This window comes from Blennius ocellaris (genome assembly GCF_963422515.1).
Source record: "Blennius ocellaris genome assembly, chromosome: 3".
Taxonomy (NCBI): Eukaryota; Metazoa; Chordata; class Actinopteri; order Blenniiformes; family Blenniidae; genus Blennius; species Blennius ocellaris.
The window spans coordinates 31,370,071-31,394,369 of record NC_137652.1 but is presented as its reverse complement, the minus strand read 5'-3'; the positions used below and the strand labels follow the sequence as shown (position 1 = coordinate 31,394,369).

The following is a 24,299-nucleotide window of genomic DNA, read 5'->3' as shown; positions in this document are numbered from 1 at the left end:
TTCACAACAGGAGGTAACAACCAGAGGAAGAGGGGTAACTCCAGCCTGTTTCACAACAGGAGGTAACAACCAGAGGAAGAGGGGTAACTCCAGTCTGTTTCACAACAGGAGGTAACAACCAGAGGAAGAGGGGTAACTCCAGCCTGTTTCACAACAGGAGGTAACAACCAGAGGAAGAGGGGTAACTCCAACCTGTTTCACAACAGGAGGTAACAACCAGAGGAAGAGGGGTAACTCCAACCTGTTTCACAACAGGAGGTAACAACCAGAGGAAGAGGGGTAACTCCAGCCTGTTTCACAACAGGAGGTAACAACCAGAGGAAGAGGGGTAACTCCAGCCTGTTTCACAACAGGAGGTAACAACCAGAGGAAGAGGGGTAACTCCAGTCTGTTTCACAACAGGAGGTAACAACCAGAGGAAGAGGGGTAACTCTAGTCTGTTTCACAACAGGAGGTAACAACCAGAGGAAGAGGGGTAACTCCAACCTGTTTCACAACAGGAGGTAACAACCAGAGGAAGAGGGGTAACTCCAACCTGTTTCACAACAGGAGGTAACAACCAGAGGAAGAGGGGTAACTCCAACCTGTTTTACAACAGGAGGTAACAACCAGAGGAAGAGGGGTAACTCTAGTCTGTTTCACAACAGGAGGTAACAACCAGAGGAAGAGGGGTAACTCCAACCTGTTTTACAACAGGAGGTAACAACCAGAGGAAGAGGGGTAACTCCAACCTGTTTTACAACAGGAGGTAACAACCAGAGGAAGAGGGGTAACTCCAACCTGTTTCACAACAGGAGGTAACAACCAGAGGAAGAGGGGTAACTCCAGCCTGTTTCACAACAGGAGGTAACAACCAGAGGAAGAGGGGTAACTCCAACCTGTTTTACAACAGGAGGTAACAACCAGAGGAAGAGGGGTAACTCTAGTCTGTTTCACAACAGGAGGTAACAACCAGAGGAAGAGGGGTAACTCCAACCTGTTTCACAACAGGAGGTAACAACCAGAGGAAGAGGGGTAACTCCAACCTGTTTCACAACAGGAGGTAACAACCAGAGGAAGAGGGGTAACTCCAGTCTGTTTCACAACAGGAGGTAGCAACCAGAGGAAGAGGGGTAACTCCAACCTGTTTCACAACAGGAGGTAGCAACCAGAGGAAGAGGGGTAACTCCAACCTGTTTCACAACAGGAGGTAGCAACCAGAGGAAGAGGGGTAACTCCAACCTGTTTCACAACAGGAGGTAACAACCAGAGGAAGAGGGGTAACTCCAACCTGTTTCACAACAGGAGGTAACTCCAACCAGAGGAAGAGGGGTAACTCCAACCTGTTTCACAACAGGAGGTAACAACCAGAGGAAGAGGGGTAACTCCAACCTGTTTCACAACAGGAGGTAACAACCAGAGGAAGAGGGATAACTCCACCCTGTTTCACAACAGGAGGTAACAACCAGAGGAAGAGGGGTAACTCCAACCTGTTTCACAACAGGAGGTAACAACCAGAGGAAGAGGGGTAACTCCAACCTGTTTCACAACAGGAGGTAACAACCAGAGGAAGAGGGGTAACTCCAACCTGTTTCACAACAGGAGGTAACAACCAGAGGAAGAGGGGTAACTCCAACCTGTTTCACAACAGGAGGTAACAACCAGAGGAAGAGGGGTAACTCCAGTCTGTTTCACAGAGAGGGGTAACGTCAGCTTTCGGTCAGTTACCATGGCAACAGACGCTCTAGAACTAACCTGGTCAGGAGCAGGTTTTTGTCAGTGAACCTGGAGTTTAGCTCTGGCTCCGCCCCCTTTCAGACGGACACGGGATTTCATTTCCTCATTCAGCGGGGGAGTTTTGGCGAAACAGTTCTGCCTTATTCCTCAGGCAAATTAGACGTGAACTTGTTTCCCTCAACATGGTGTGTCCTTGTGATAATGATCCGATTGATGAAGGTGCAGCGTTACTTCGCCAAGAATTTAATATTGGCAGACAGATCATCATCAGACCAGAGATGTACTGGCATTTCCAGACACCTTCCTTTTTGAGCGCTACGTTTTACTGCAGTTTACTGTTGCGCTGCATTTCCTTGCAAATGGCAGTTTTCTGTCCAATATTGGAGACGCAGAGCACCTGAGTAAGGACACTGTATGCAGCCAATCAGAAAGGTGTGCCTGGCCCTAAAAAGGTTTTTAACAACTTTTGTTGTTTTCACTGGAGAGAAACCTTTAAGAGTCATCAAGGAGGAGTTCCACAGGATTGCAGGTGAAGGATGAGATCCATTAAATAAATATTAAAAAACATTGTGTTAATGATATTGTGCTGCAATCTTAGAGTGGGATTACTCATTTTCCTGTCTTTCATGATTCCTAAATGTGATAGGCTGCATCGATGGAGCGTACATCCCCATCAACGCTCCTTCACAGAATGAAGCAGATTTTGTGAACAGGAAGTCCATTCCACGCCGCCTCCCTCTCTTTAGCAGCCGCTGCGCTGTTGCATTTTTTATTTTTTTTTATATGTTCATATTCGCCATATGATGGATCAATACTTCCTGCTCCATTGGCGTCAAAAACTCCGCCCTCCGCGTCTCAGTTGTCATGGTGACTCGTTGAATCGGGGCTCCATTGATGCGGTCTTGTTAGAGTCGGAGTGCACGCGCTTAACTCCAGGTGAAACTACTCTGAGTTCATCAAACTGATCAAAATCCGGTATTGTGGAACCGAAAACTCCGCGTTTTCTGTCTCAGGGTAACTCAACTCAGAGCTCGGGGTTAAGCTCAGGGCTTTGTGAAACGGACCCCTGGTATCCTCAAATCATTTAAGTTCTTTATTACTCTTCAAAGAACGAGGCTCGATAAATCAGTGTTCATGTTTTTAAAGTTTTTACAATGAATGAATACACCTTATTTGATTTTTTTTAAGTTTTCACAGTTATTGAATACGACTTAAAGGTTTAATTGCACTTTATTCTAATTTGCTTTAAAATCTGCATTTTATCTTTTAAATTTTGTCAATGAAGATCTACACTCTCTCACTTTTACTATTATGATCTGTTAAATGTGTCAAATCAGTTTTATTTATTTCAAATCTAATGGTTTGATGTGAGCCAGGAGATCTTGAGCTCAAGGGGTTTTATTTTCCTGAAAGGTTTAAAAACCCAAACTCACATTTAAAGCACAAAGTGATTTGTTTACATCAGACTGAGACATTGTGTGTGTGTGTGTGTGTGTGTGTGTGTGTGTGTGTGTGTGTGTGTGTGTGTGTGTGTGTGTGTGTGTGTGTGTCCTGACCTTGTTTCTGAACTTAACACCGTAGAACTTGTCTGCAGACTCCAGCAGCTCCGGCCTGAAGGTGGTGGTGATGAACTGGGCGTGTCCCGCCAGCTCCACGATCATATCTGAAAGAAGCACCGACAGGAATGAGAACATTACAAGCCGTTTTAGTGCAAAGGGCTCCGGTTGGGGCGACGGCCACGTCCTACCCGACACAGCCTTCCTGTGCTGGGCGTCCAGCGCCTGGTCGATCTCGTCAAAGAGGTAAAACGGAGCGGGGTCACACTTCTGGATGGCGAAGATCAGGGCCAGGGCCACCAGGGACTTCTGACCTCCGGAGAGCTGCTGCATCTCCCTCATCTCGCCCTGCTTCCCCGTGAAGGACACCTACACCGCCAGCAGGGCCACGTCAGCCTGAGCACTTCTCACACTGGGGAGGTTCGATCCAGCCACCCAGATTGTCTTTAAAGGAAGAACAAGAGCCTCACCCTGATGCCCACTCCGGTGAACTGGTCGACCGAGGGGACGCTGCTCTGTGAGCCGGAGCCTCTCTCGCTATCTGCTCCGCCCTCTCCTTCGTCCTGGGACTGACTGCCTTCGGCGTCCCCCTTCTTCATCACCAGTGTGGCTTTACCGCCCGGCACCAGCTTCTGGAAAACCTCACTGAAGTTCTTCGACACCTGAGAGGGAGGAGCAAAGACGTAGTGACATCGTGATGAAATCAACTCCTCGAGAGGAACCGGAGGACAACCAACATTTAAATGGTGTCAAACTTGATGCTAGCAAACCCTTTGCTGTCCCCACAGCTTGTGAACAGCATGTCCTGCCAGGTGACGGGAAGCAGCTGAGGGGTGGTGCTGTACCTGTTTGAAGGTGAGCTGGATGGCCTCGTACTTGCGCAGCTCCAAGACGTTCATGAGCTCCATGATGGATTTGTAGCCGCGGTCCAGCTCGTCCTGGCGTTTGATCAGCTTCTCCTTCTGCTCGGAGAAGTTGACGAACTGGTCCAGAGCTTTCTTGTTGACGTGACTGTACTTCTTCAGCTCCGTGTTGCACTGCTCCAGTTTCCTGAACAACTGGTGTGAGAGGGACGGAGGCGTCGCGTTATGTCATCACTAGCTGGAGGTGAGATCACACTGTCACAATTCATGAAAATTCATTCTGAAAAACACAAACGCTAAATCTCACATGTTGTTTAAACAGGCTTATTAATGTCCATATTAATCACTATTGCAATTTTGCACTTTTTTCCTCACACAGAGGAACTTTTGGCGTTTCTTGAAAGTTCCTTTCTTCCGGTTCCCATTTGTTTGCACGTCTTATCAACACTACTGTCGTTAAGAGGGATGTGACTTCTGAACCATTTCATTAAAGTATCTGAACAGGCTGCACTTACACCTGAAGACAGATCCGTCCATCAGTTTAAAACTGGTTCAGTCTCAGTAGTGGAAATGATAAATGCATCTGTTGGAATCACTGATGATTCTGATGCACACAAGCAAGTGTCAGTATTATTGTGAACGCTCGACCACTTCTGTAATCCACAGCACCGTCTTCCCCCGAGCAGAGTCACTATCTGGAGTGTTTATGAAGTGCTGGGCTATTTTCACTTCAGCATCGGCAAGTGGGGGGGGGGCAGACACTCTCGCTCAGACACTTGTGAAAGCTGCAGCAGAGTCCACTCGATTCAGTTGTTCCTCCTGAAGGCAGTGGAGTGAATCTATAAACCAACCACTAACTAGTGTGAGTCATGGAGAGTGGGTGGGATTGGACAGCCTCGGGCTTTTTTCCTGAAGAGACGGCGATCGGCGACTTGTCTGCCGCACAGACCGGAGGGGAGGACAGAAACTGGAAATGGTGGATTCACACTGCTGCTGTTGGCTGGTTTGAGTGGGATCATCTATTGTTTTTCACTTCAGCCTTTTGGATTTTTTTCAGTCATAGAAGCCACCTTTTTTTTAAACTGTACATTTTACAGCTGACAAACCAAAATAAAGTGTATTGTTGCTGTGGGCGGGTGTGTATGCAGATATCGGTATGAAAACACTGTGTAACTGCTCTTCTTCTTGTTTTATTCTGAGCCATCAAACAGACTGAAAAACACTTTCTTTTAACCAACATCACCTTGTACAGGATTTGACTTTTTAATTTTTGATATGTACTGTATATAGAACGTCAAGGGGTGGGCAGAGGAGTATCACTGCTTTAATGCGGTTTCACCCCGTAAAGCACTTTGTGCTGCATTTCCGTGCTAAAAGTACTACATGAATGAAGTTTGAACGATTAATTTGCTCAAGTTCAAACTCCTACATCAACTTTTCTTTTTAAGAATAAAATACCATCACCAAGCCATTTCTTTAGTTTTCTCAGGTCTTTATCTTAAGCAATACTTTGCTGTACCTACATTGTATTGTGTAAAATACTCCTGTATATACTGTGTGCATTTATCTTCAGCTTTATGCTGCTTAAGTTCCATTCAATTCAGCTCAATAGGACTTAATTTAGAGAAGACATTGTTCTGAATTCTTAAACCTCTTGGATTTCTTTGCGTTTTGTGGAATAATTGTTTTTTTAACCTACCCAGTGAATAATGGTGAAGATGAGTCTACAAGTTTCACATGCGTCGTGTACACACATTTGAATGTCATTTGTCATTTCTCTATTCGCTCATTTGGGCTGCATGCAGCTCAAACACAAGTATCTATTTGTCTGAATCACAGCTCATGTGAGTGCAGTGTGTGTGTACCTGTTTGAGTGTGAGCGTCTGGTACTTCTCGAAGGCCTCCTGAGGCAGCGAGCCCAGCTCTCGGATCTTCTTCATGCACTCCTCCTTCTTCTTGAGCAGCATGCCCTGCCTGTTGGTCATTTTCTCCAGCTCCTTGGTGTCATGGTTGATGGCGTCATTCTGCTCCTTCTCAATGTTCTTCCACCGCTCCATGCTCTTTATGTGGTCCTTTATCTCCCCCTCCGTCTTGTCGATTAGAGAATCCAGATCTGTGGGAGGAGGAGGAGGTGATGAGGTTCAGTCAGATGAGACATGACGCCATGGCCACGCCTGAACAAGTTACCTGATCTGAAAAGTGACCGACACGAACAACTGCACTGATCTCGAGACCGGCAGGATCTCAGCTTCACGTGACACAATTACTCAATTCAAGGGCGACATAAGGAAATGATATCCTTCAGAAAAGACACAGCAACAACAGGTGTATAGAATTTAATACCTGGTCATGATGAGGACGGCTCGGTGATTCTTTCTTAGTTGGTGACAAGGATGAAGAATGAGTCCATGCAAATGAATTCTATTCAGGAACAAGTGCCTTCTATCAACCTCGTCTGAGTCGCAGAAACATCAGAACATTTATACAACTGGACGAGCAGCTTGTGCACGTCAACGTCAGTGTCAGAGTGCTCAGAGTGTGAGTGAACTATCGCGGCACTTCTCACCAGCTGCTGGCGGCACAAACCGTAACTGAAACTTCAAGCTGCAAATGGAAACGCGTACCTCCAAGAGAAAGGCTCACATTCATCACGTTGGAACAGTAAGCACCATGTTCAACTGGCATGATGGGCGTTTCTCAGTGCAAAACAAGTATTCATCACATGAAATGTAAATATTGATCAACTATAACACCAAGATTTGTCTTAGATTTGCAATGATTTAAACAAATTAATTTTTCCATGATGTTATTTGAACTAGTCTGAAAGTGGTTTTTGCATCAGGCCTCAAAAGGATTTAAATATTCTCACTTTTTAATTACAAATATTGTCAATGAAATAAAGGTTCTGAAAAATGTGAAGTATTGGATTTTAAAAGTATTAATGTCTTAAAATCAGCCCAATCTTTTCACAAGTGGCTGAATACAAAAAACACATTGAAAACGTGTTTTCTCTTGATTTTTGTTTTTTTAATCCAATTTTCCTTTATTTTCCGAAACATGGAAGATTGAGACCTATAAAAAGGGTTGGGTAGTAACGGATTACATGTAACAGTGTTTGGTAATTAGGATACAAAAAATGTAACTGGAATCCATTACAGTACATGAAAAATGTGTAATCTCATTCCAGATATATTGATAAAAACTGGGATTACTGAGCAGGATTACAATAGAAAATCAGATAATAGACTAGAACTGCAGTGTGACATGATCCGTCCTCTGGCATTGTGACACTTCCTGACTCTTTCAGGCTGACCTGAGGCGTTGCCATGGAGACTGCAGCCTGCTGCTCTCATCACTATGTTTTAAAGTGGGAGGAGCCTCTTCACCTCTCTGTACAATGCTAATGACGCCTCCAGCAGTGAAAGTGTTGTGAACGTCTCACCTGAAGAAACATCTGGTAGATAAAACCTGCTGACTTTACTGAAACACACCTGGTCAACTAGTTTTATTAGCTCATAACCTGTCAGTAACCTGCCAATACCAACTAGTTTCATTAGCTCATAACCTGACAGTAACATGCCAATACCAACTAGTTTTATTAGCTCATAACCTGTCAGTATCCTGCCAATACCAACTAGTTTCATTAGCTCATAACCTGTCAGTAACCTGCCAATACCAACTAGTTTCATTAGCTCATAACCTGACAGTAACATGCCAATACCAACTAGTTTCATTAGCTCATAACCTGTCAGTAACCTGCCAATACCAACTAGTTTTATTAGCTCATAACCTGACAGTAACCTGCCAATACCAACTAGTTTTATTAGCTCATAACCTGCCAGTAACCTGTCAATACCAACTAGTTTTATTAGCTCATAACCTGCCAGTAACCTGCCAATACCAACTAGTTTTATTAGCTCATAACCTGCCAGTAATCTGTCAATACCAACTAGTTTTATTAGCTCATAACCTGCCAGTAACCTGCCAATACCAACTAGTTTTATTAGCTCATAACCTGCCAGTAACCTGCCAATACCAACTAGTTTTATTAGCTCATAACCTGCCAGTAATCTGTCAATACCAACTAGTTTTATTAGCTCATAACCTGCCAGTAATCTGTCAATACCAACTAGTTTTATTAGCTCATAACCTGCCAGTAATCTGTCAATACCAACTAGTTTTATTAGCTCATAACCTGCCAGTAACCTGCCAATACCAACTAGTTTTATTAGCTCATAACCTGCCAGTAACCTGCCAGTACCAACTAGTTTTATTAGCTCATAACCTGCCAGTAACCTGCCAATACCAACTAGTTTTATTAGCTCATAACCTGCCAGTAACCTGCCAATACCAACTAGTTTTATTAGCTCATAACCTGCCAGTAATCTGTCAATACCAACTAGTTTTATTAGCTCATAACCTGCCAGTAATCTGTCAATACCAACTAGTTTTATTAGCTCATAACCTGCCAGTAACCTGCCAATACCAACTAGTTTTATTAGCTCATAACCTGCCAGTAACCTGCCAATACCAACTAGTTTTATTAGCTCATAACCTGCCAGTAATCTGTCAATACCAACTAGTTTTATTAGCTCATAACCTGCCAGTAATCTGTCAATACCAACTAGTTTTATTAGCTCATAACCTGCCAGTAATCTGTCAATACCAACTAGTTTTATTAGCTCATAACCTGCCAGTAACCTGCCAATACCAACTAGTTTTATTAGCTCATAACCTGCCAGTAACCTGCCAATACCAACTAGTTTTATTAGCTCATAACCTGCCAGTAACCTGCCAATACCAACTAGTTTTATTAGCTCATAACCTGCCAGTAATCTGTCAATACCAACTAGTTTTATTAGCTCATAACCTGCCAGTAATCTGTCAATACCAACTAGTTTTATTAGCTCATAACCTGCCAGTAATCTGTCAATACCAACTAGTTTTATTAGCTCATAACCTGCCAGTAACCTGCCAATACCAACTAGTTTTATTAGCTCATAACCTGCCAGTAACCTGCCAATACCAACTAGTTTTATTAGCTCATAACCTGCCAGTAACCTGCCAATACCAACTAGTTTTATTAGCTCATAACCTGCCAGTAACCTGCCAGTACCAACTAGTTTTATTAGCTCATAACCTGCCAGTAACCTACCAGTACCAACTAGTTTTATTAGCTCATAACCTGCCAGTAACCTGCCAATACCAACTAGTTTTATTAGCTCATAACCTGCCAGTAACCTGCCAATACCAACTAGTTTTATTAGCTCATAACCTGCCAGTAACCTGCCAATACCAACTAGTTTAATTAGCTCATAACCTGCCAGTAACCTGCCAATACCAACTAGTTTTATAAGCTCATAACCTGCCAGTAACCTGCCAATACCAACTAGTTTTATTAGCTCATAACCTGCCAGTAACCTGCCAATACCAACTAGTTTTATTAGCTCATAACCTGCCAGTAACCTGCCAATACCAACTAGTTTTATTAGCTCATAACCTGCCAGTAACCTGCCAGTACCAACTAGTTTTATTAGCTCATAACCTGCCAGTAATCTGTCAATACCAACTAGTTTTATTAGCTCATAACCTGCCAGTAACCTGCCAATACCAACTAGTTTTATTAGCTCATAACCTGCCAGTAACCTGCCAATACCAACTAGTTTTATTAGCTCATAACCTGCCAGTAACCTGCCAATACCAACTAGTTTTATTAGCTCATAACCTGTCAGTAACCTGCCAATACCAACTAGTTTTATTAGCTCATAACCTGCCAGTAACCTGCCAATACCAACTAGTTTTATTAGCTCATAACCTGCCAGTAACCTACCAATACCAACTAGTTTTATTAGCTCATAACCTGCCAGTAACCTGCCAATACCAACTAGTTTCATTAGCTCATAACCTGCCAGTAATCTGCCAATACCAACTAGTTTTATTAGCTCATAACCTGCCAGTAACCTGCCAATACCAACTAGTTTTATTAGCTCATAACCTGCCAGGAACCTGCCAATACCAACTAGTTTTATTAGCTCATAACCTGCCAGTAACCTGCCAATACCAACTAGTTTTATTAGCTCATAACCTGCCAGTAACCTGCCAAGACCAACTAGTTTTATTAGCTCATAACCTGCCAGTAACCTGCCAATACCAACTAGTTTTATTAGCTCATAACCTGCCAGGAACCTGCCAATACCAACTAGTTTTATTAGCTCATAACCTGCCAGTAACCTGCCAATACCAACTAGTTTTATTAGCTCATAACCTGCCAGTAACCTGCCAATACCAACTAGTTTTATTAGCTCATAACCTGCCAGTAACCTGCCAATACCAACTAGTTTAATTAGCTCATAACCTGCCAGTAACCTGCCAATACCAACTAGTTTTATAAGCTCATAACCTGCCAGTAACCTGCCAGTACCAACTAGTTTTATTAGCTCATAACCTGCCAGTAACCTGCCAATACCAACTAGTTTAATTAGCTCATAACCTGCCAGTAACCTGCCAATACCAACTAGTTTTATTAGCTCATAACCTGCCAGTAACCTGCCAGTACCAACTAGTTTTATAAGCTCATAACCTGCCAGTAACCTGCCAGTACCAACTAGTTTTATTAGCTCATAACCTGCCAGTAACCTGCCAATACCAACTAGTTTTATTGGCTCATAACCTGCCAGTAACCTGCCAGTACCAACTAGTTTTATTAGCTCATAACCTGCCAGTAACCTGCCAGTACCAACTAGTTTTATTAGCTCATAACCTGCCAGTAACCTGCCAATACCAACTAGTTTTATTAGCTCATAACCTGCCAGTAACCTGCCAATACCAACTAGTTTTATTAGCTCATAACCTGCCAGTAACCTGCCAATACCAACTAGTTTTATTAGCTCATAACCTGCCAGTAATCTGTCAATACCAACTAGTTTCATTAGCTCATAACCTGCCAGTAATCTGTCAATACCAACTAGTTTTATTAGCTCATAACCTGACAGTAATCTGTCAATACCAACTAGTTTTATTAGCTCATAACCTGCCAGTAATCTGTCAATACCAACTAGTTTTATTAGCTCATAACCTGCCAGTAATCTGTCAATACCAACTAGTTTTATTAGCTCATAACCTGCCAGTAACCTGCCAATACCAACTAGTTTTATTAGCTCATAACCTGCCAGTAACCTGCCAATACCAACTAGTTTTATTAGCTCATAACCTGCCAGTAACCTGCCAATACCAACTAGTTTTATTAGCTCATAACCTGCCAGTAACCTGCCAGTACCAACTAGTTTTATTAGCTCATAACCTGCCAGTAACCTACCAGTACCAACTAGTTTTATTAGCTCATAACCTGTCAGTAACCTGCCAATACCAACTAGTTTTATTAGCTCATAACCTGCCAGTAACCTGCCAATACCAACTAGTTTTATTAGCTCATAACCTGCCAGTAACCTGCCAATACCAACTAGTTTAATTAGCTCATAACCTGCCAGTAACCTGCCAATACCAACTAGTTTTATAAGCTCATAACCTGCCAGTAACCTGCCAATACTAACTAGTTTTATTAGCTCATAACCTGCCAGTAACCTGCCAATACCAACTAGTTTTATTAGCTCATAACCTGCCAGTAACCTGCCAATACCAACTAGTTTTATTAGCTCATAACCTGCCAGTAACCTGCCAGTACCAACTAGTTTTATTAGCTCATAACCTGCCAGTAATCTGTCAATACCAACTAGTTTTATTAGCTCATAACCTGCCAGTAACCTGCCAATACCAACTAGTTTTATTAGCTCATAACCTGCCAGTAACCTGCCAATACCAACTAGTTTAATTAGCTCATAACCTGCCAGTAACCTGCCAATACCAACTAGTTTTATTAGCTCATAACCTGTCAGTAACCTGCCAATACCAACTAGTTTTATTAGCTCATAACCTGCCAGTAACCTACCAATACCAACTAGTTTTATAAGCTCATAACCTGCCAGTAACCTGCCAATACCAACTAGTTTTATAAGCTCATAACCTGCCAGTAACCTGCCAGTACCAACTAGTTTTATAAGCTCATAACCTGCCAGTAACCTGCCAGTACCAACTAGTTTTATTAGCTCATAACCTGCCAGTAACCTGCCAATACCAACTAGTTTTATTGGCTCATAACCTGCCAGTAACCTGCCAGTACCAACTAGTTTTATTAGCTCATAACCTGCCAGTAACCTGCCAGTACCAACTAGTTTTATTAGCTCATAACCTGCCAGTAACCTGCCAATACCAACTAGTTTTATTAGCTCATAACCTGCCAGTAACCTGCCAATACCAACTAGTTTTATTAGCTCATAACCTGCCAGTAACCTGCCAATACCAACTAGTTTTATTAGCTCATAACCTGCCAGTAATCTGTCAATACCAACTAGTTTCATTAGCTCATAACCTGCCAGTAATCTGTCAATACCAACTAGTTTTATTAGCTCATAACCTGCCAGTAACCTGCCAATACCAACTAGTTTTATTAGCTCATAACCTGCCAGTAACCTGCCAATACCAACTAGTTTTATTAGCTCATAACCTGCCAGTAACCTGCCAATACCAACTAGTTTTATTAGCTCATAACCTGCCAGTAACCTGCCAATACCAACTAGTTTTATTAGCTCATAACCTGCCAGTAACCTGCCAAGACCAACTAGTTTAATTAGCTCATAACCTGCCAGTACCAACTAGTTTTATAAGCTCATAACCTGCCAGTAACCTGCCAGTACCAACTAGTTTTATTAGCTCATAACCTGCCAGTAACCTGCCAATACCAACTAGTTTTATTAGCTCATAACCTGCCAGTAACCTGCCAATACCAACTAGTTTTATTAGCTCATAACCTGCCAGTAACCTGCCAATACCAACTAGTTTTATTAGCTCATAACCTGCCAGTAACCTGCCAATACCAACTAGTTTTATTAGCTCATAACCTGCCAGTAACCTGCCAATACCAACTAGTTTTATTAGCTCATAACCTGCCAGTAACCTGCCAATACCAACTAGTTTTATTAGCTCATAACCTGCCAGTAACCTGCCAATACCAACTAGTTTTATTAGCTCATAACCTGCCAGTAACCTGCCAATACCAACTAGTTTTATTAGCTCATAACCTGCCAGTAAGCTGCCAAGACCAACTAGTTTTATTAGCTCATAACCTGCCAGTAACCTGCCAATACCAACTAGTTTAATTAGCTCATAACCTGCCAGTAACCTGCCAATACCAACTAGTTTTATAAGCTCATAACCTGCCAGTAACCTGCCAGTACCAACTAGTTTTATAAGCTCATAACCTGCCAGTAACCTGCCAGTACCAACTAGTTTTATTAGCTCATAACCTGCCAGTAACCTGCAAATACCAACTAGTTTTATTAGCTCATAACCTGCCAGTAACCTACCAGTACCAACTAGTTTTATTAGCTCATAACCTGCCAGTAACCTGCCAGTACCAACTAGTTTTATTAGCTCATAACCTGCCAGTAACCTGCCAATACCAACTAGTTTTATTAGCTCATAACCTGCCAGTAATCTGCCAATACCAACTAGTTTTATTAGCTCATAACCTGCCAGTAATCTGTCAATACCAACTAGTTTTATTAGCTCATAACCTGACAGTAATCTGTCAATACCAACTAGTTTTATTAGCTCATAACCTGCCAGTAATCTGTCAATACCAACTAGTTTTATTAGCTCATAACCTGCCAGTAATCTGTCAATACCAACTAGTTTTATTAGCTCATAACCTGCCAGTAACCTGCCAATACCAACTAGTTTTATTAGCTCATAACCTGCCAGTAACCTGCCAATACCAACTAGTTTTATTAGCTCATAACCTGCCAGTAACCTGCCAATACCAACTAGTTTTATTAGCTCATAACCTGCCAGTAACCTGCCAGTACCAACTAGTTTTATTAGCTCATAACCTGCCAGTAACCTACCAGTACCAACTAGTTTTATTAGCTCATAACCTGTCAGTAACCTGCCAATACCAACTAGTTTTATTAGCTCATAACCTGCCAGTAACCTGCCAATACCAACTAGTTTTATTAGCTCATAACCTGCCAGTAACCTGCCAATACCAACTAGTTTAATTAGCTCATAACCTGCCAGTAACCTGCCAATACCAACTAGTTTTATAAGCTCATAACCTGCCAGTAACCTGCCAATACTAACTAGTTTTATTAGCTCATAACCTGCCAGTAACCTGCCAATACCAACTAGTTTTATTAGCTCATAACCTGCCAGTAACCTGCCAATACCAACTAGTTTTATTAGCTCATAACCTGCCAGTAACCTGCCAGTACCAACTAGTTTTATTAGCTCATAACCTGCCAGTAATCTGTCAATACCAACTAGTTTTATTAGCTCATAACCTGCCAGTAACCTGCCAATACCAACTAGTTTTATTAGCTCATAACCTGCCAGTAACCTGCCAATACCAACTAGTTTAATTAGCTCATAACCTGCCAGTAACCTGCCAATACCAACTAGTTTTATTAGCTCATAACCTGTCAGTAACCTGCCAATACCAACTAGTTTTATTAGCTCATAACCTGCCAGTAACCTACCAATACCAACTAGTTTTATAAGCTCATAACCTGCCAGTAACCTGCCAATACCAACTAGTTTTATAAGCTCATAACCTGCCAGTAACCTGCCAGTACCAACTAGTTTTATAAGCTCATAACCTGCCAGTAACCTGCCAGTACCAACTAGTTTTATTAGCTCATAACCTGCCAGTAACCTGCCAATACCAACTAGTTTTATTGGCTCATAACCTGCCAGTAACCTGCCAGTACCAACTAGTTTTATTAGCTCATAACCTGCCAGTAACCTGCCAGTACCAACTAGTTTTATTAGCTCATAACCTGCCAGTAACCTGCCAATACCAACTAGTTTTATTAGCTCATAACCTGCCAGTAACCTGCCAATACCAACTAGTTTTATTAGCTCATAACCTGCCAGTAACCTGCCAATACCAACTAGTTTTATTAGCTCATAACCTGCCAGTAATCTGTCAATACCAACTAGTTTCATTAGCTCATAACCTGCCAGTAATCTGTCAATACCAACTAGTTTTATTAGCTCATAACCTGCCAGTAACCTGCCAATACCAACTAGTTTTATTAGCTCATAACCTGCCAGTAACCTGCCAATACCAACTAGTTTTATTAGCTCATAACCTGCCAGTAACCTGCCAGTACCAACTAGTTTTATTAGCTCATAACCTGCCAGTAACCTACCAGTACCAACTAGTTTTATTAGCTCATAACCTGTCAGTAACCTGCCAATACCAACTAGTTTTATTAGCTCATAACCTGCCAGTAACCTGCCAATACCAACTAGTTTTATTAGCTCATAACCTGCCAGTAACCTGCCAATACCAACTAGTTTAATTAGCTCATAACCTGCCAGTAACCTGCCAATACCAACTAGTTTTATAAGCTCATAACCTGCCAGTAACCTGCCAATACTAACTAGTTTTATTAGCTCATAACCTGCCAGTAACCTGCCAATACCAACTAGTTTTATTAGCTCATAACCTGCCAGTAACCTGCCAATACCAACTAGTTTTATTAGCTCATAACCTGCCAGTAACCTGCCAGTACCAACTAGTTTTATTAGCTCATAACCTGCCAGTAATCTGTCAATACCAACTAGTTTTATTAGCTCATAACCTGCCAGTAACCTGCCAATACCAACTAGTTTTATTAGCTCATAACCTGCCAGTAACCTGCCAATACCAACTAGTTTAATTAGCTCATAACCTGCCAGTAACCTGCCAATACCAACTAGTTTTATTAGCTCATAACCTGTCAGTAACCTGCCAATACCAACTAGTTTTATTAGCTCATAACCTGCCAGTAACCTACCAATACCAACTAGTTTTATAAGCTCATAACCTGCCAGTAACCTGCCAATACCAACTAGTTTTATAAGCTCATAACCTGCCAGTAACCTGCCAGTACCAACTAGTTTTATAAGCTCATAACCTGCCAGTAACCTGCCAGTACCAACTAGTTTTATTAGCTCATAACCTGCCAGTAACCTGCCAATACCAACTAGTTTTATTGGCTCATAACCTGCCAGTAACCTGCCAGTACCAACTAGTTTTATTAGCTCATAACCTGCCAGTAACCTGCCAGTACCAACTAGTTTTATTAGCTCATAACCTGCCAGTAACCTGCCAATACCAACTAGTTTTATTAGCTCATAACCTGCCAGTAACCTGCCAATACCAACTAGTTTTATTAGCTCATAACCTGCCAGTAACCTGCCAATACCAACTAGTTTTATTAGCTCATAACCTGCCAGTAATCTGTCAATACCAACTAGTTTCATTAGCTCATAACCTGCCAGTAATCTGTCAATACCAACTAGTTTTATTAGCTCATAACCTGCCAGTAACCTGCCAATACCAACTAGTTTTATTAGCTCATAACCTGCCAGTAACCTGCCAATACCAACTAGTTTTATTAGCTCATAACCTGCCAGTAACCTGCCAATACCAACTAGTTTTATTAGCTCATAACCTGCCAGTAACCTGCCAATACCAACTAGTTTTATTAGCTCATAACCTGCCAGTAACCTGCCAAGACCAACTAGTTTAATTAGCTCATAACCTGCCAGTACCAACTAGTTTTATAAGCTCATAACCTGCCAGTAACCTGCCAGTACCAACTAGTTTTATTAGCTCATAACCTGCCAGTAACCTGCCAATACCAACTAGTTTTATTAGCTCATAACCTGCCAGTAACCTGCCAATACCAACTAGTTTTATTAGCTCATAACCTGCCAGTAACCTGCCAATACCAACTAGTTTTATTAGCTCATAACCTGCCAGTAACCTGCCAATACCAACTAGTTTTATTAGCTCATAACCTGCCAGTAACCTGCCAATACCAACTAGTTTTATTAGCTCATAACCTGCCAGTAACCTGCCAATACCAACTAGTTTTATTAGCTCATAACCTGCCAGTAACCTGCCAATACCAACTAGTTTTATTAGCTCATAACCTGCCAGTAACCTGCCAATACCAACTAGTTTTATTAGCTCATAACCTGCCAGTAAGCTGCCAAGACCAACTAGTTTTATTAGCTCATAACCTGCCAGTAACCTGCCAATACCAACTAGTTTAATTAGCTCATAACCTGCCAGTAACCTGCCAATACCAACTAGTTTTATAAGCTCATAACCTGCCAGTAACCTGCCAGTACCAACTAGTTTTATAAGCTCATAACCTGCCAGTAACCTGCCAGTACCAACTAGTTTTATTAGCTCATAACCTGCCAGTAACCTGCAAATACCAACTAGTTTTATTAGCTCATAACCTGCCAGTAACCTACCAGTACCAACTAGTTTTATTAGCTCATAACCTGCCAGTAACCTGCCAGTACCAACTAGTTTTATTAGCTCATAACCTGCCAGTAACCTGCCAATACCAACTAGTTTTATTAGCTCATAACCTGCCAGTAACCTGCCAATACCAACTAGTTTTATTAGCTCATAACCTGCCAGTAACCTGCCAATACCAACTAGTTTTATTAGCTCATAACCTGCCAGTAACCTGCCAATACCAACTAGTTTTATTAGCTCATAACCTGCCAGTAACCTGCCAATACCAACTAGTTTTATTAGCTCATAACCTGCCAGTAACCTGCCAATACCAACTAGTTTTATTAGCTCATAACCTGCCAGTAACCTGCCAATACCAACTAGTTTTATTAGCTCATAACCTGCCAGTAACCTGCCAATACCAACTAGTTTTATTAGCTCATAACCTGCCAGTAACCTGCCAGTACCAACTAGTTTTATAAGCTCATAACCTGCCAGTAACCTGCCAGTACCAACTAGTTTTATTAGCTAATAACCTGCCAGTAACCTGCCAATACCAACTAGTTTTATTAGCTCATAACCTGCCAGTAACCTACCAATACCAACTAGTTTTATTAGCTCATAACCTGCCAGTAACCTGCCAATACCAACTAGTTTTATTAGCTCATAACCTGCCAGTAACCTGCCAATACCAACTAGTTTTATTAGCTCATAACCTGCCAGTAACCTGCCAATACCAACTAGTTTTATTAGCTCATAACCTGCCAGTAACCTGCCAATACCAACTAGTTTTATTAGCTCATAACCTGCCAGTAACCTGCCAATACCAACTAGTTTTATTAGCTCATAACCTGCCAGGAACCTGCCAATACCAACTAGTTTTATTAGATCATAACCTGCCAGTAACCTGCCAATACCAACTAGTTTTATTAGCTCATAACCTGCCAGTAACCTGCCAAGACCAACTAGTTTAATTAGCTCATAACCTGCCAGTACCAACTAGTTTTATAAGCTCATAACCTGCCAGTAACCTGCCAGTACCAACTAGTTTTATTAGCTCATAACCTGCCAGTAACCTGCCAATACCAACTAGTTTTATTAGCTCATAACCTGCCAGTAACCTGCCAATACCAACTAGTTTTATTAGCTCATAACCTGCCAGTAACCTGCCAATACCAACTAGTTTTATTAGCTCATAACCTGCCAGTAACCTGCCAATACCAACTAGTTTTATTAGCTCATAACCTGCCAGTAACCTGCCAATACCAACTAGTTTTATTAGCTCATAACCTGCCAGTAACCTGCCAATACCAACTAGTTTTATTAGCTCATAACCTGCCAGTAACCTGCCAATACCAACTAGTTTTATTAGCTCATAACCTGCCAGTAAGCTGCCAAGACCAACTAGTTTTATTAGCTCATAACCTGCCAGTAACCTGCCAATACCAACTAGTTTAATTAGCTCATAACCTGCCAGTAACCTGCCAATACCAACTAGTTTTATAAGCTCATAACCTGCCAGTAACCTGCCAGTACCAACTAGTTTTATAAGCTCATAACCTGCCAGTAACCTGCCAGTACCAACTAGTTTTATTAGCTCATAACCTGCCAGTAACCTGCAAATACCAACTAGTTTTATTAGCTCATAACCTGCCAGTAACCTACCAGTACCAACTAGTTTTATTAGCTCATAACCTGCCAGTAACCTGCCAGTACCAACTAGTTTTATTAGCTCATAACCTGCCAGTAACCTGCCAATACCAACTAGTTTTATTAGCTCATAACCTGCCAGTAACCTGCCAATACCAACTAGTTTTATTAGCTCATAACCTGCCAGTAACCTGCCAATACCAACTAGTTTTATTAGCTCATAACCTGCCAGTAACCTGCCAATACCAACTAGTTTTATTAGCTCATAACCTGCCAGTAACCTGCCAATACCAACTAGTTTTATTAGCTCATAACCTGCCAGTAACCTGCCAATACCAACTAGTTTTATTAGCTCATAACCTGCCAGTAACCTGCCAATACCAACTAGTTTTATTAGCTCATAACCTGCCAGTAACCTGCCAATACCAACTAGTTTTATTAGCTCATAACCTGCCAGTAACATGCCAATACCAACTAGTTTTATTAGCTCATAACCTGCCAGTAACCTGCCAGTACCAACTAGTTTTATAAGCTCATAACCTGCCAGTAACCTGCCAGTACCAACTAGTTTTATTAGCTAATAACCTGCCAGTAACCTGCCAATACCAACTAGTTTTATTAGCTCATAACCTGCCAGTAACCTACCAATACCAACTAGTTTTATTAGCTCATAACCTGCCAGTAACCTGCCAATACCAACTAGTTTTATTAGCTCATAACCTGCCAGTAACCTGCCAATACCAACTAGTTTTATTAGCTCATAACCTGCCAGTAACCTGCCAATACCAACTAGTTTTATTAGCTCATAACCTGCCAGTAACCTGCCAATACCAACTAGTTTTATTAGCTCATAACCTGCCAGTAACCTGCCAATACCAACTAGTTTTATTAGCTCATAACCTGCCAGGAACCTGCCAATACCAACTAGTTTTATTAGATCATAACCTGCCAGTAACCTGCCAATACCAACTAGTTTTATTAGCTCATAACCTGCCAGTAACCTGCCAAGACCAACTAGTTTAATTAGCTCATAACCTGCCAGTAACCTGCCAATACCAACTAGTTTTATAAGCTCATAACCTGCCAGTAACCTGCCAGTACCAACTAGTTTTATTAGCTCATAACCTGCCAGTAACCTGCCAATACCAACTAGTTTTATTAGCTCATAACCTGCCAGTAACCTGCCAATACCAACTAGTTTTATTAGCTCATAACCTGCCAGTAACCTACCAATACCAACTAGTTTTATTAGCTCATAACCTGCCAGTAACCTGCCAATACCAACTAGTTTTATTAGCTCATAACCTGCCAGTAACCTGCCAATACCAACTAGTTTTATTAGCTCATAACCTGCCAGTAACCTGCCAATACCAACTAGTTTTATTAGCTCATAACCTGCCAGTAACCTGCTAATACCAACTAGTTTTATTAGCTCATAACCTGCCAGTAATCTGTCAATACCAACTAGTTTTATTAGCTCATAACCTGCCAGTAACCTGCCAGTACCAACTAGTTTTATTAGCTCATAACCTGCCAGTAACCTGCCAATACCAACTAGTTTTATTAGCTCATAACCTGCCAGTAACCTGCCAATACCAACTAGTTTTATTAGCTCATAACCTGCCAGTAACCTACCAGTACCAGTACTGGTGGTGATGGTAGGAAGACGTTCTCAATACGTTTAGAGGATCTCAGGTTTTAGGATTCATTGGGGCGACACGTGACATAAGTCACCAGTCAACCAGTCTGCTGGTTGACTGAGTAGCAGGTTGTTAGTTATCAATCAGTGATTCATGCTGCCAGAGAGAGAGAGAGAGAGAGAGAGAGAGAGAGAGAGAGAGAGAGAATCAGTGTTCGACACCTGATTGTTACTGAGTTTTGATTTCGTTCTAAACTTGTTCAGAGTAATTAGAGTACAAGACGAGTCAACACACTGAACAGACAGTCTATTCTTTCTTTTTCTGTTTGCTGGTGAAGTAATCCAAAAGTAACTAAAAGTACTCTGGTACGTTACTTTTTTATTTTAGTATTTAGAGTAAGTTACCAATTACGTTTTTGACAAGTAACTTGTAACTGTAACTGATTAGTTTTCAAGTAACCTCCCTCCCAACCCTCGCTGGCCTTTGTAAAGCTCCGTGGAGGAAGGAGGAGGTATGGTGCGTTTGCTCCGCAGGTCTTTACACCAACACGTACCTTCTGATCGAGAGAGAGTGTCTTTGACGCGCTTGTTGATGCCATCCAGCTCCGACGTGGTGGCGGTGAGCACCGTGCCTCCCTCCGTCTCTCGCAGCTCGTTGAGCTCCTGGATCAATGCAAATGAGACGACGTCAAGAAGGAGCGACGTGCAAATTCAAAGGCGCCTCGTGTGACTTGTTTGCATGGAAGCGGCGAGTTCAACACTCTTTATTAACAACAACATACACCGTCAGCGCATTATGCCAACTGAATGATCTATTGGCTGGCAACAAAAGGATGAAATGCATACGTATTTAATTTACATGACAGAGGTGATTAAAACAAACGGTTATACAACAGTGTTACACTGAGCCACGTTATGAAGAGTATACCTGCTCCACTTGGTCCAAACGCTTCCGTAAGTTCTCATTGAGGTACGTTTCCACTCTGGTCATGATGCCCTCCAGCTTTATTCTCTCATTCAACAGCTGTCTGTTGTCCTGTGAGTGGACAAACACACACACGTTACGTATGTGAAGAACTTGGGACAGATTTACTTTGATGAAATGGTGTCATCAGGCTGGAAAACTGAGGAATGAATACATTGATTCTGAATTGTTTGCCGCCTCGGACAAAGTCTCCTTTCCTACAAACAAAGCAACATACAATGTACGGTTTCATCATCACCAGCCATAGCTGCCGTTACCCATAAAAACATAAAACAGAACAATATGCCAAAAAAAAAGCTGAACCAACAACCCCTTTTGTGTTTGTACTTGAGTCCAATAAATTGTTCCATTACCACGTGAAAACAAAGCCCGGCGCCACTCAGAGTAATATAATCTGTTAACTGCTCACAGTGCAGAACCACACATGATGTGGAGGCGAAGCTGTTGTGCAACATTAGCAGGAGCGGCTTGGAGTTCAGAGCCAGGAGCATCTGGCAGTGGAAGGGAAAGAGAAGCATCCCACACACAGCTGGCATCTGCTACTCTCACCTCAGTCCCATCGTTTCAATGTACATGCATGTAGAATGAATGGAAACAGACAACTGGCATTATTGTGCTCTGCTGGATGTAAATGTGTGAGTGGCTGCACCGTCACAGCTTCAATAGTTTTCTCAAAGCTGTTTTTCAGGCTCTTCCCTGTAAATAGTTCAGAAAAAAGGAGTGGTCTAACATTCAGGGTCTTATATTCGGTATCCAACATTGAGATTTCAGCAGAACAGGCTGAGGAGCCTGTACACTGGATATAAAACTAATGCCACTGATGTCAAACTCTTATAAAGTGTGCTGTAGGTTTTGCAGGATTTTTCTGACCTGTTGCAACTGCCGAATCTCATCATTGAGGTCGTCGACGCGCCTCTGGTCCTCCAGGCTGAGCTGAGACAGCAGGTCTGTGCCCAGTTCGGCCTTCAGGGACTCCCTGGTGGACTCCATGGCGTGGAGGCTGGCCTCCAAACTCTGGAGACTCCGTTGCTGAAGAGGATGGACAGGGACGATGGGTTGGACAGCAGGGGACAGCACACAGAGACACCGTCAGGACCACACGTTTCAAGGAAAGCAGTAAATATTTCATTCACTTTGCTCTCAGTGGCCTTCAACCTTGACCATGTATTTGACTTAAATTCTGCCAACAGCAGCATCTTTTAACCTTGGGCATGAATGTCTTCTCCGACTGCTGCCTCTTCTCCTTCAGCATCTTCATTTCTGACAGAATACTGTCTCGAGAGGCCTTAAACTTCCTCTGCTGAGTCTCGATCTGCTGCATCTGGTTCATCAGCTGGTCGATTTCATTGTTAATGCGTAAAAACAACAGTTAAGGACAACACTGTAGGCGACACATGAGTAATATTATTTTCTTTCAGAAGACACTTGGGGAACTCAATTGACAAAACTAACTTCAGACTGTATTTCTATCTTTTTCTAGAATGAATTGGAGGATGTGCCCAAAAATTCTTATCATCATTGATACATGAGTAGTGCTACATTTATCCTACAAAAGACTTGAATGACATCCTGTCATGTACCTCATAAGGTTCGTAGACCTCTGTTAGTTTGTCCAGTCTGTTTATCTCACAGTGCAAAACACACACTTGAGGTTTAGTTTTACATGCAAATGCACTGATGTGTGAATGAATATATCTGTATTTGCCACCAGCTGCCATTCCCATACAACTATAAATACAGTTATTATTATTTCCCAACAGTCACCTCATATCAGAAGTGCTGTATTAATCAGAGCTGGAAAATGTGGAAGAGAAGAATGACGCTGATTGACAGGGAGCCATAGAAACTGCCGGATATGAAACCTCTTCCAAAACTGGTAAAACATCTGAAACCTGCTCAATCATTTCTCATCAAATCTGTGACCTTTACAATGCTACAGCTGAAAAGGCAATTTTACAAGGTGAACCATTTATTTATCAACATCAGCATTTTAGACATCAGGCTTTTAGAGCAGCAGTCATTTTTCTTATTTATTTCATTAAAAGGAAAAGTGAGCCAGGACAGTGATACCGTGTTGTGATAAGCAAAAACTCATTCAAGCACAATCATTGCTAATAACTATCCTTGTGTCTATTAGTGTTGATGTCACACTTGTCTGGTAATTGTCTCCTGACTCATGATCATCAATTGTGTGACCGACTTGACCATTAATGTGGTAACAGTGAGCAACAATTCTTGCCTTTGTTCCACCCCACTTCAAGGCAACATTATCAAGGAGTCCTTTGGCTTTTTAGTCCCAAGTGCTTCAATGATGTGACGAGCGGCGACGCCATCTTTGATACCAAGGTAGAAGGTAGAAGGTTAAGAAGGGTGGCACGTACTCATCAAGAGAACTTAACAGGCCGGCTCATTGAGCTTTGAGGAGGGTGGCACTGCTCTGAGATTACATGGAACACAATGAACACCCAGGATGGGAAATCCTCTGATCAGTTGATTGATTCCGTTGTAACCAGAGTAACTTAGCAAAAAGTCT

The 24,299-nt window shown here is 42.0% G+C and overlaps 1 protein-coding gene across 1 annotated transcript in view; it reads right to left on the bottom strand.

Moving 5' to 3' along the window:
- Positions 1-3,104: 3,104 nt before the first annotated feature.
- The window catches only part of smc3 (structural maintenance of chromosomes 3), a gene marked incomplete at its 3' end in the record, with an annotated part of 37,110 nt that continues 15,915 nt past the window's right edge, over positions 3,105-24,299 (bottom strand). The window contains exons 20-29 of the mRNA XM_080516826.1: positions 22,971-23,124; positions 22,637-22,795; positions 21,710-21,817; positions 21,336-21,444; positions 6,001-6,248; positions 4,118-4,330; positions 3,743-3,934; positions 3,464-3,641; positions 3,273-3,379; positions 3,105-3,122 (exon numbers count right to left, since the gene is read on the bottom strand). Of these exons, the coding sequence (XP_080372952.1) occupies positions 3,105-3,122; positions 3,273-3,379; positions 3,464-3,641; positions 3,743-3,934; positions 4,118-4,330; positions 6,001-6,248; positions 21,336-21,444; positions 21,710-21,817; positions 22,637-22,795; positions 22,971-23,124 (1,486 nt within the window). The remainder of the gene's footprint in view (positions 3,123-3,272; positions 3,380-3,463; positions 3,642-3,742; positions 3,935-4,117; positions 4,331-6,000; positions 6,249-21,335; positions 21,445-21,709; positions 21,818-22,636; positions 22,796-22,970; positions 23,125-24,299) is intronic.